General features: G+C 40.4%; 1 protein-coding gene across 1 annotated transcript in view; it reads right to left on the bottom strand.

Moving 5' to 3' along the window:
* LOC141134717 (E3 ubiquitin-protein ligase Rnf220-like) overlaps positions 1–12,750 on the bottom strand; it is a 52,463-nt gene that overhangs the window by 29,833 nt on the left and 9,880 nt on the right. Inside the window, exons 2-3 of the mRNA XM_073624154.1 lie at positions 6,537–6,657; positions 519–561 (exon numbers count right to left, since the gene is read on the bottom strand). Of these exons, the coding sequence (XP_073480255.1) occupies positions 519–561; positions 6,537–6,657 (164 nt within the window). The remainder of the gene's footprint in view (positions 1–518; positions 562–6,536; positions 6,658–12,750) is intronic.

The following is a 12,750-nucleotide window of genomic DNA, read 5'->3' as shown; positions in this document are numbered from 1 at the left end:
TGCACAAAGCAAGGTCCATAAAGACATGGATGAGCGATTTTTGGGTGGAGGAACATGACTGCTCTGCACAGAGTCCTGACCTCAGAGTGGAGACTGCAACCCAGGCCTTCTTGTCCAACATCAGTGCCTGACCTCACAAATGCGGACTAAGACTGGGATGCCATTAAAGTTTGTATGCGTGTAAAGGCAGGTGTCCCAATACTTTTGTTTATATAATATACTGCAGCTTATCAGACCCTAGATGTAGTGGCTGCATTCATTTTCATTTTTGAAACTTCCTAACCTAGGGTGACAACGTTTACTCATGTGAACACAGCCTATGGCCAGAATTTTTGCCAAGTTTTGGCCACAGCTAATCAGCTAGTATGTATGCAGCCATAGCACAGAATGTTGTGTTGCAAGTCGGCGTTTACCCCATGAATGCAGCAAGCTATCCTCAGCAATGTGCCCATGTGAACGTAGCCCAACACATTCCTTCTTCCTGGCCTTATAATTGTATTTTACAGATCACATCTCACCTGTGAAATATTCTGAGATGACTCCGGAACAATGTCAGACTCACTGCGAAGACATAGAATTCAAGTTAAATATATTCTATTAGGTTAAAAATAAATAATTGTAATATTTTATAGAATTAATATAAAAGTAACCAATAATTCAAATCAGCAAAAAAAAAGATATATGTATATATATATATATATATATATATATATATATATATATATGGAAAGTATTCAGACCCCCTTAAATTTTTCACTCTTTGTTATATTGCAGCCATTTGCGAAAAATCATTTAAGTTCATTTTTTTTCCTCATTATTGTACACACAGCACATTAATGCTGGCAGCACTCATACGTCTATTTCCCAAAGACAACCTCTGGATATGACGCTGAGCACGTGCACTCAACTTCTTTGGTTTCTATTGTGAAAAAAAAAAAAAACTTCTTTGGTCGACCATGGTGAGGCCTGTTCTGAGTGGAACCTGTCCTGTTAAACCGCTGTATGGTCTTGGTCACCATGCTGCAGCTCAGTTTCAGGGTCTTGGCAATCTTCTTATAGACTAGGCCATCTTTATGTAGAGCAACAATTCTTTTTTTCAGATCCTCAGAGAGTTCTTTGCCATGAGGTGCCATGTTGAACTTCCAGTGACCAATATGAGAGAGTGAGAGCGATAACACCAAATTTAACACACCTGCACACCAGGGAGGGAAAATGGCTAATTGGGCCCAATTTGGACATTTTCACTTAGGGGTGTACTCACTTTTGTTGCCAGCGGTTTAGACATTAATGGCTGTGTGTTGAGTTATTTTGAGGGGACAGAAAATTTACACTGTTATACAAGCTGTACACTCACTACTTTACATTGTAGCAAAGTGTCATTTCTTCAGTGTTGTCACATGAAAAAATATAATAAAATATTTACAATAATGGCGACAGAAACTACCCACATGACCATGATCAAAAGTTTACATACCCTGGTGATTTTGGCCTGATAACATGCACAAGTTGACACAAAAGGGTTTGAATGGCTATTAAAATGGCTATTAACCATCTTCACCTGTGATCTGTTTGCTTGTAATTAGTGTGTGTGTATAAAAGGTCAATGAGTTTCTGGACTCCTGACAGACCCTTGCATCTTTCATCCAGTGCTGTACTGACGTTTCTGGATTCTGAGTCATGGGGAAAGCAAATGAATTGTCAAAGGATCTGCGGGAAAAGGTAGTTGAACGGTATAAAACAGGAAAGGGATATAAAAAGATATCCAAGGAAATGGGAATGCCAATCAGCAGTGTTCAAACTCTAATCAAGAAGTGGAAAATAAGAGGTTCTGTTGAAAGCAAACCACGGTCAGGTAGACCAACTAAAATTTCAGCCACAACTGCCAGGAAAATTGTTCGGGATGCAAAGAAAAACCCACAAATAACTTCAGGTGAAATACAGGACTCTCTGAAAACATGTGGTGTGGCTGTTTCAAGATGCACAATAAGGAGGCACTTGAAGAAAGATGCGCTGCATGGTCGAGTCGCCATAAGAAAGCCATTATTACGCAAATGTCACAAAGTATCCCACTTACAATATGCCAAACAACACAGAGACAAGCCTCAAACCTTCTGGCATAAAGTCATTTGGAGTGAAGAGACCAAAATTTAGCTTTTTGGCCACAACCATAAACGCTACAATTGGAGAGGAGTCAACAAGGCCTATGATGGAAGGTACATCATTCCTACTGTGAAACACGGAGGTGGATCACTGATGTTTTGGGGATGTGTGAGATACAAAGGCACAGGAAATTTGGTCAAAATTAATGGCAAGATGAATGCAGTATGTTATCAAAAAATACTGGAGGAACGTTTGCATTCATCAGCCACGAAGCTACTCATGGGACGCACTTGGACATTCCAACATGACAATGATCCAAAACACAAGGCCACGTTGACCTGTCATTGGCTACAGCAGAATAAAGTGAAGGTTCTGGAGTGGCCATATCAGTCTCCTGACCTCAATATCATTGAGCCACTCTGGGGAGATCTCAAACGTGCAGTTCATGCAAGACAGCCCAAGAATTTACAGGAACTGGAGGCTTTTTGCCAAGAGGAATGGGCAGCTTTACCATCTGAGAAGATAAAGAGCCTCAGCCACAAATACCACAAAAGACTTCAAGCTGTCATTGAGGTTAATGGGCGCAACACACGGTATTAAGAACTGGGGTATGTAAACTTTTGATCAGGGTCATTTGGGTAGTTTTTGTTGCCATTATGATTTAAAAAGAGTAAACACAGTTGATTGATAATAAGCCAATCAGCCAAACACTAACCATGAGTGAAAGAAAAGTTTCTGTTATCATTCATATTCTCTAAAATATGGCCAAAAATCATAAATCAGGGTATGTAAACTTATAAGCACAACTGTATATGTGTGTGTGTATATATATATATATATATATATATATATATATATATAATTTATATACTGTATATATTTTTTTTCGATGAAAACTATTTTTAAAGGGAAAAAAAAGAAAACGAAGGCAGCCACCCGACTGATGACCTGCAATATAGTATTTATATTTATATTTTGGCTATATACCTGTATATATATAACATACTGCAGTTTATCAGACCTTAGATGTAGTGGCTGCATTCGTTTTCATTTTTGAGACTTCCTGACCTAGGGTGACAACGTTCACTCACTGTACTGTATCCATGGAGGAGCAACATTGTCACTTTAGGAAGGGAAGTGTTTTAGGACTACAGAACACTCAAACCCTTTCCTCATCTCTATAACAAGGAGGAGGTGCTCCATAGTCCATGGAGAGAGCTGGGAATAATGCTAATTAATAACAATCAGCAGCAGCTTTCAGGATTTCAGCTCATTGGATTTTTGGTAGGACCAACATGTATTTTCTTTGCACTTTTCAAACAGAAAAAACAAAACACTTTCAATGGCATATTTAACTGGCCAAAAAAAAAAGTAAATATGCACAGTGTTAGGGTGTACATACACTTTTATCCGCATGCACAGTTATAGGTTGTATTAACCTTTCTCACCTGTAGGTGGCGATCTTTTTGTTTCTTTTTTACTCCATGCAAACCCAGTTAAATGTCAAAGCAATAATAAGCATTCAACAAAAACACACAGCACAACGTCACAAGGAATTTTTTTTCGGAAGTTTCCTTTTTTTTTTTGCAGTTTCACAAAGTAGTAAAGAAACTTGCTGGCAATCTTGATATATTTTTAAAAATAACCTGATGCACCGATATTTAAAACAGGAATTGTGTTTTTTTTTCAGCATTTGCACTTTGCTTACAAGACAGGGAATGACAATGGTTTCATGGCCATGAAGATGTATGTTTGTGTTATTTCCTGTAAATGATGAGAGTTGGTAAATTCTGAGTCACTCTCTATATTATGTGTCAGTAAGGAGAGTCAATCTGTTGCCTGTCAGACAGGAAAGTCTGTCTGTGGGTGAAATGGACTCTGATCTCTGGCAGATAACACTCTCACACTCTTCTAAATGATGGATAAAACAGGCAGCCTTTCCTTTCTGGCAACACAGAGACTGAAGTAGGCCAATGGCCATACGCGCATCGAAATTTGGCCACTTCAGCAGGGGCGGGCTGAATTACGATCCATGCGTGGGTACTGTGGTTGCACAGGAGTCGATCGGTTCCTGCTTGATCTGTATATTCTGACTGCAGCAAAGTCTCCCCACTGTCAAAATACAGAGGGGAGGATTCCTCCATCCACCTCGAATGTGCAGATAGGGGAATCAGGTCCGATTTTTTTGGTTCAACCCAAACTGACTCATCTATGGGCTGCTGGACTCCTTGTCTGACAGATACTGTAATTAAAACAGACTCTCTCGAGAGTCAGAAACTGGCACCACCCTGTCTCTAAGGCTAGATGCAGACTGACTCTATCGGCTGGCAGTTAACCCAGACTAAGCCTCTTGGCTGAAAGGTACCCCAGACTGACTTCTTCAGCTGCAAGGTGATCTAGACTGGTTCTCCTAGCCGAAAGGTAAACTAGACTGATTCTCTTAGCTGAAAGGTAACCCAAACTGACTTTCTTAGCTGGAAGGTAACCTAGACTGACTCTCTTAGCTGAAGGGTAACCCAAGCTGACTCTCTTAGTTGGAAAGTAACCTAAACTGACTCTCTTATCTGAAAGGTAACCTAGACTGACTCTCTTAGCTGAACGGAAACCCAAACTGACTTTCTTAGCTAAAAGGTGACCTAGACTGACTCTCTTAGCTGAAAAGTAACCTAGACTGACTTTCCAAACTGAAAGGTAACCTAGACTGACTCTCTTAGCTGAAGGGTAACCCAAGCTGACTCTCTTAGTTGAAAAGTAACCTAAACTGACTCTCTTAGCTGAAAGGTAACCTAGACTGGCTCTCTTAGCTGAAGGGTAACCCAAGCTGACTCTCTTAGTTGGAAAGTAACCTAAACTGACTTTCTTAGCTAAAAAGTGACCTAGACTGACTCTTTTAGCTGAAAAGTAACCTAGACTGACTTTCCAAACTGAAAGGTAACCTAGACTGACTCTCTTAGCTGATGGGTAACCCAAGCTGACTCTCTTAATTGAAAAGTAACCTAAACTGACTCTCTTAGCTGAAAGGTAACCTAGACTGACTCTCTTAGCTGAACGGAAACCCAAACTGACTTTCTTAGCTGAAAGGTACCCCAAGCTGACTCTCTTAATTGAAAGGTAACCTAGACTGATTCTCCTAGCTGAAAGGTAACTAAACTGACTCTCTTAGCCGAAAGGTAACCCAAACCCAAACTGACTCACTTTGCTGAAAGGTAACCCAGCCTGACTCCCTGAAAGGTAACCCAAACTGATTCTCTTAGCTGAAAGGTATCCTGGGTTACCTTTCGGCCAACAGAGTCAATCTGGGACACCTTTCAGCCATGAAAGTCAGTCTAGAATACCTTTCAGCTAAGAGAGTCAGTCAGTGTGCTGTCTGTTTTGCAGCCCATAAATTGGATGTTTTTTTCATTCAACCAGCTGGTTGAACAAAAAAAAAACTGACCCAATTCCCCAATCCACATATTTTATGGGGATGGGGGAATCCGCCCCGCTTAGCTATTGTATTCTGACAGAGGAGAGACTTCCCCACCATCAGAATACATTGATCAGCACTGCTGTGGCACTGATCAAGTGCGGAAAATCCGACAGGCAGTTGTACAGAATTAGATCGGTAGTTAAACTTCTGTACAACCTCCCTGACCATACATGGACCAAAATTCGGCCTGTTCAGCAGAGATGAATTTGGACCCATGTATAGCCAGATTTAGGCAGAAGAGTCAACCTGTCTTGCTAGCAAAGTCAGCCCACTTTGTGAGTCATTCTGTTACCTGCCAGACTATAGAGGCAGGTTACCTATACACCAGTAGAATAGTGTTCAGACTATCATTCCAAATTTTGGAGAAATAGTTCCTCAGCGCATTCACCCTTCCTTGCCTAGTTGCCTTGCCATCATTGAGTCAACTCATTTTGTTCAAAGGCCTTTAAAATTTGAGTGGAATCCCAGACGTAGTATACAGGTTTTAGGTGCCTAAAAAATGCTTATCGCAATATGCATAATTTTTCCCCAAACAAAAATCACATTCACTGTTAGAATTATACTCCTTCAGATAAGAAACAAAAACATTTTCCATCCCGCTCGTTCAAATTTTCTTGTCACCATGAAAAAATGTTCATTGATTTAACCCCACTAACCATTAGAAAATGTAATGAGCTTTTCCAAAAATGAACATTTTCTTACAAGATTCTACTGGTGTATGGCCAGCTTTAGACAGGACAGCCAGTTTATGTTGCCAGAAAAACCAACCTACTGTGCTGCTTGTCAAGCAGCGAAATCAGACTTTCATGCAGAGGAGACTAACTTGATGCTATTAGACGGCCAGGTGAGCCAGAGTTTGACATGACAGAGTCAGTCTGGCAGACAGGTGACATTGAGGGTTATCTGTCCATTGGATGGTTCCGTCTCTGCTTTAGCTGTAGGAAACATTTAGCGCTCTATACATTACCTGTCTGACATGTGAGACAAATGCTCCATCTCATGCTGAAGATGATGGGAAAGTTCCTCTTTTTGTAGGTGTTTGTGACACAATGGACAAAACAACGGTCCAGAGAAAGAAGTTTTCTTATCTGAAACATGTAAGTGGAAGACATAAAAGGATAAACAGTAAGGGAGGTGACCATGGAATTCTTTATGAGTACACACAGCAATAAAGTTGGCCAGAGATCAACTTCTGTGGAACAAGCATGGCGATGTCATGTCAAATTTTAATGCATCTATTGCAAGCTTAATCGTACTATAATGGCGCCAAGTATTTTTTTCTCCGTTTTTTTTACATCCCAAGATTTTTATTTTGCTTTTTATGCTACCCCATGGCATTGAGTGGTTCTGCAAGGTTTTTTAACCAACCGGTATTTTAAGTCCTTCTCCAGGTCTTTTTTGACAGCTCCACATTGAATTTCATTTGCCTTTTAACAGTCAATTTAGCAGTTTTGTTAAAATGCTTCTATAATGTCACTATACTTCTGTTTTCATAAGTGTACATAATAACTAATTTGGACTTGCCTCCCTTCCTCTGTAAGGCTATAACAGCCTCCACTCTCCTTGGAAGGCTTTCTACAAGATATTGGACTGTGTTGGTGAGAATGTGCCTCCATAGACTCCAAAGAAAATTTGTGAGGTCAGCTGCTGATGTTGGACAAGAAGACCTGCTTCGCAATTGATGTTCTAATTTATCCCAAAGTTGTTCAATAGGGTTGAGGTTTGGGAGGATATGCTGAGACCACTGTCTTCTTTTATACAAGCGCTTGATTTTACTGCTAAACACGTGAGCGTATTTCCTTTGCTTTTGATCAATTAAAATTTCCATACAGAGTTACGCTATATGCCTTCCTCTTTCTTTTAATGGTGGGGCTGACTGCCTATATCTACTGAGTCCATCCATACCTTACACCTGTTCGGAGGTCCATCTGGAGGTCATATCTGGATAGAGCATCTGATCCTCTTGGTATATTATACTACAAAGCTTGATTGACTCACTAGGTGTACAACTATTTGAGTTCAATCCCTCTGGTAAGCAGCTTCTGGTGTCTTCGGTGGTGGATCTACTATCAACTGTTATTACATCATACATATTTGAAGTTAAAGACTGTCACTATATCATATCCACATGTGGTTGAGGATTATCATCACACATGATTGAAGTTTGTCACTGACTTTTTTTGGACATCACACATCCAAGTTCCTCTATTTATAGATATCACATGTCATAATAGAGGACTGCTTGGAGTATTTTTGATCACATCATTTATTATTCACATTTTTTGTAATATTATTTGTTATGGTTTATATGATCACATAAGCGCTGCACATTTCACCCAATTTGTCAGGGTTGAGGTCAAGGCTTTTATAAAGGTACACTCAAAAGAACATTTGTGAGGTCAGCTACTGATTTTGGATAAGATGATCTGGCTCGCAATTGGTTTTTCCATTGATCCCAAAGGTGTTCAGTAGAGTTGAGCTCCAGGCTCTATAAAAGCACTTAAAGTAGAACTTCAGTCCCCCGATATTTTGGTCCTACCCCTCCTCTCCTATAATGTATGTGCACTCTCTGGAGATGTGGACCTGAGATGTTTGACATGGACATTGCAGGAGGCAGGGGGTACCCTACCTATTTCTCGCAAGAAAGTGCTCTGGTGCAGCACTAAAATGATTACAAACCTAATACAGAAATTAAGGAAATATTCTCCAATTGTGGGAGAGGAAGAAGGGATTGGCATCAGGAAAAAGTTATTTTAATGGTTGTAGGTTGGCTTGAAGTTCTTCCACACCAGGATCATCAAGCCGTGTCTTTATGGACTTGGCTATGTACACAGGGGCATTGTCATGCTGGAATGGAAAAGGAACTTCACCAAACACGAGGTTGAAACTACACAATTGTCTAAAATGGCACTGTATGCTGTAACTTTAACATTACCCTTCAGAGGAAACACCTGAACTTAATTATTTGAGGGGATTTCCACATACATTGGCCATATACAGTGGTATAAACACCTTCAGTACTAAGTAGTAATTTTTTAGAGCAGCCATCCTGGCCTAAACAGGGACTATTAGTCAAATTTAGTTCTGCTGGGTGGTAGACAACCTAGCTGATTTTTTAATTTTTTTTTTAATTTTAGTTTTTATTGAAGGGTATGCAGCAGATACAGTTAGAGGGTAACTTCGGAAGAACACGCAATCGGTATTTAACATCAATATCACAACCAATACTCTAAGATATGCTATGGAGGATTAAAGCATACAGTATACATATGGTACAAGAAGAAAATAGTGTTCATAAAAGAATGCCGTGGCCCCTCCATTAAGTTTGCATTAGAGGCAATCTCACTTTTCTGAAATCTAGCTGATTTAAAGTCTGCTTGTTCATTTGGTTTTTCTCTAAACTCGGTGAAGCAGTGGTTTCTTCCTTCTACCAGTAGGCGTCACTGGTACCTCTGGTATTTGTATGAGAAGCTACAATAAAACTGACTCATAAATATTCATACTCCCCCTAACCAACTAGTAGGAGGTTTATGGCCACTAGTGCATGCTGGGGGAGTGTATAAATATTTGGGGAGAGCCAAGTGATATCTCAATCCCAAGTGAGATCTCTCACACCCAAGTGGGTGTGTGAGGAGCAGGTGAGTGATTAGGCTTGAAGCCGGAGGCCTGTACATGTGCTTGGAGCAGAAGTCTGCCAGTCCAGTGAGCCCTGGACTGAACTCTGATATGAAGTTCCAGAGGTCACTCTGCCCTGGATGAGGAACTTTCGGAGAGCCAGGAAAGAGCCTGGAAACAGCCTGGAAAGAATTCAAGATCATCAGGACCAATACAACTGCTACTGGGAAAGATTTGGTTCCTAATAGAGACTGTTACTATTAAGAGGGTACAGATTGCTGGAATCAGCTTAAAGGCTCTTTTCTGTTCTGGAATCTCTTCTGTTTGAGTTATTGAGTCTGCATGCCAGGGTGTTCGGAACCCCCCCTCTATCTCAGATGTTTTAAGTCAATAAACTGTTTTTTGTTTTGCATTGTAATGTGACTGGCGCCTATCTGTTCACATCACACTATAGACTAAGTCATCTACACCCTGAGGTGAAATGTAAGCCCATCTTGTCTCTGGGGGTACCACCATGCCTCCTGGAGGTCAGGTGGGTGCTAAACTTATATAGATCTTACATCTAAAAGGCAGTTATGAATTATAGGGGGACAAAATGTTACACACAAAAGATGGGCTATCAAGGAAATCAGTAAAAGATTGACGACTCGGGTTTCAAGACTTGGCGTAACAAGATTACCTCAGCATTTTGTAGCTTGTAGCTCGAAGCTCCGAAATGCTGGAGAAGAAAAAAATCAATTATTCTTTTTGGAGATGGTTCACATCTCCACTATAAGTCGCCTGAAGCTCAAAAAAGGTTTTTTGTAGCTCAAATAGGGCAGATTGGTGCATTTTTTAAGCATTTTTTTTTTCCATAGAAATGCATGGAAACGCTTGATTTGAGCATTCTTGAGTGTGTTAATGTGTTTTGTTATGCGTTTGTGAACGTTTTTCTACTCAAATGCAATAGTAAAAAAAAAATAATAAAAAAATATTAAAATAAACAAAATAAATACATAGTAAAAAAATACCCTGACCTTGACCCCCCCAACCCCAATATTACCCCTAATATTAACCCCTAACCCTAATCCTAACCCTATTATTAACCCCTAACCCTAATATTAAACCCTAGTCCCTAACACTAATATTAACCCCTAACCTAACAAAATAGACAAATAAATATTAATAATAAATAAATAAATAAAGCTCTAACCCTTACCTTTAAACCCTAACCCTTAATCCCTTACATAAAAGTAAAAACAATTAATAAATAAATAATAATAAAATGATAATAAATAAAAGCAGATGAAAAAGCTGAATAACATAGCAACAAATGATGAAGCAGATTATATTTTTCTCTATTGGCTAATTAAAAAACGCCAAATTTATAAAACACTGAACACAAACGTTCAAAAACACGCATACAAACCCTCAAAAAAACGTTCAAAAATGTGACGCTCAGGTGTGAATGCAGCCTGAAGGTATGTTCTTTAACCTAACCACTGTTGTAGCAGAAGTGTGGCTACTACTAAGTGAGGCTGATTAATCCCCTGGCAAAATCTACCTTAGCATGCACAACAACAGGGGGTCCTGTGATCAGTTCCTAATATGAGCACTATTTGCATGGAGTTTGTGTGAGTTTGTGTGCCTTAAGCTGGCATGTCCCTAGTTCAAATTTAGTGTTGCAGCTAAGCTGTGGTCAACCTGAACTCAGTTTTTTGTGCTTCTCTGGCAAATCATTAGGAGGTTTATTGGTAGTGGTGCATGCTTGGGTGAACTTGCAGAAGGGTTTTTGCCTCCTGGGCTCTTGGTAGGAGAAGAGGTCCTTTGTCTTTGCCCCCTGGGCTGCAGCCAGGAGAGGAGGCATTGTTGGAGGTCTGTGCCTCCCAGACCTGCAGCCTGAGGAGATCCTTTACTAGGCCTGGGTGTGTGGCCTGCAAGAGTTTGTTTCACCTTGTGGGAACATCTGGAGAAGAAGTGTCCTGCTGAGTAGTATCCTGGAGAGCTGGGTACAAGCTGTTGCAGCTGGTCTTTGCATGGGGTCCTGTCTACTTTCTTTGAAAGGCCCATAGTTTGTATTGGCTGTTGCTGGTGGAAAAGTCTTGAGTTACATTTTTTTTATCCTGTGACCTATCTCTTAACAAACTCTCTAAAATGACTGGTGCTCAATTACTTTTACCCCATAAAGAGCAAAAGATTCCACTTTCAGGTTTGAAATGCTAGCCCACCAAGCTGTCTGAAGGTTCTCATCATCTGCCCAAGCATAAGGAGGTGCTACTCTAGCTTTGGGCTTGCTTTACTTTACTCATACTGCCCATACTAGTTGGATTGTTGGTGTCTGAATAAATTGGTCCTAGTTTGAATTTTCTGTATGGGATGAGAGATCAGTACACGTCGGTCTGAATCTTTAACCTGTTTAGCAAACCCAATGAATAGTCACAATACTATAGCTAGCCAATATGCCAGGCAGTGGAGTTGACTTACTAGAGGTGTAGCGGTGCTATTCATTTACAGCATTTGTTTGGTGTATATATATATATGTTTACGTTGCAAAGTAAATGTTGCTAAATAAGGTGAACCTGTATTAACTTGATTACTCAATCGTGGCCAAGATGAATGAAAAAAAGAAAACTGGATTTTTGCTAGCGTACAACTGGTGGATTGGGGTGACCTCATCTCCAACTTATGTACTAACACCCACTTTGCTAAGTGAACACTTTCTATGTCTTGACATAATCAACCTGATTGACCTTAGATAATCAACCCTGTCAACTTTGGACAATCAACCCCATTGAATTTAGATAAGCAACCCCATCGACTTTAGATAATCAACCACATTGATTTTAGATAATCAGCCCTGTTGACTTTAAACGGCTTCAAGCATAACTTAGGTTGACTTTAAAGTGCAATATTATCTTTGTGTACAGACTTGTCATCCCAAACACCAAAAACAAGGAGTTTATTCTTCATGTAAGGACCGTTGGCACAGCAATACAAGAAATATAAGCGTTAGTAGCTGAGCCTAAAGTCTCCTCTGCCAGATACCTTCTAATGCTAATTTCCAGCACACTTGGTGGGAAAGCAGGCGGAGTGCTCCTGGTAAGGTTATGCAATGCTGCTCCCATTGTGCCCTATTGCAATCAGTCTGCAGTATATCCAGAGGAGAGAAGGCTTTACTTCATGAGAAAAGTTTCAGGAGAGTCTGTAGAGTACAATGGAGTGTTTGAGAGATAAACTGGGGATACATTGTCCAGTCATAAAGGAATGGGGATCCCTGGGTGAGCAGCAAGCTATTGTCACCGGGGACAGGCTGAGTAATGATGTCTCAGCCACACACACTGATTCAGCGTGAATTGCTCATTTTACGCCTAGCTGGAGGCCGCATTCACATAATCACTTAACACCCTGCTTGTAGCCCCTACCCCTCCTCCCTGCTATTAGTGTCAGCAGCAATTAGCACTGCATGGGGGGTATGACCTCTCCTGACACCCAACCCCAACCCGCTCTGCATTCCACTGAACAAAGAGCACAGCCTATCCATCCACTATCTATCTATCTATCTATCTATCTATCTATCTATCTATCTA

The sequence above is a fragment of the Aquarana catesbeiana genome, linkage group LG03 (genome assembly GCF_042186555.1).
Source record: "Aquarana catesbeiana isolate 2022-GZ linkage group LG03, ASM4218655v1, whole genome shotgun sequence".
NCBI classification, from domain to species: Eukaryota; Metazoa; Chordata; class Amphibia; order Anura; family Ranidae; genus Aquarana; species Aquarana catesbeiana.
Note: the sequence above shows the minus strand (reverse complement) of the source record. Positions and strands in the feature narration are given on the sequence as shown.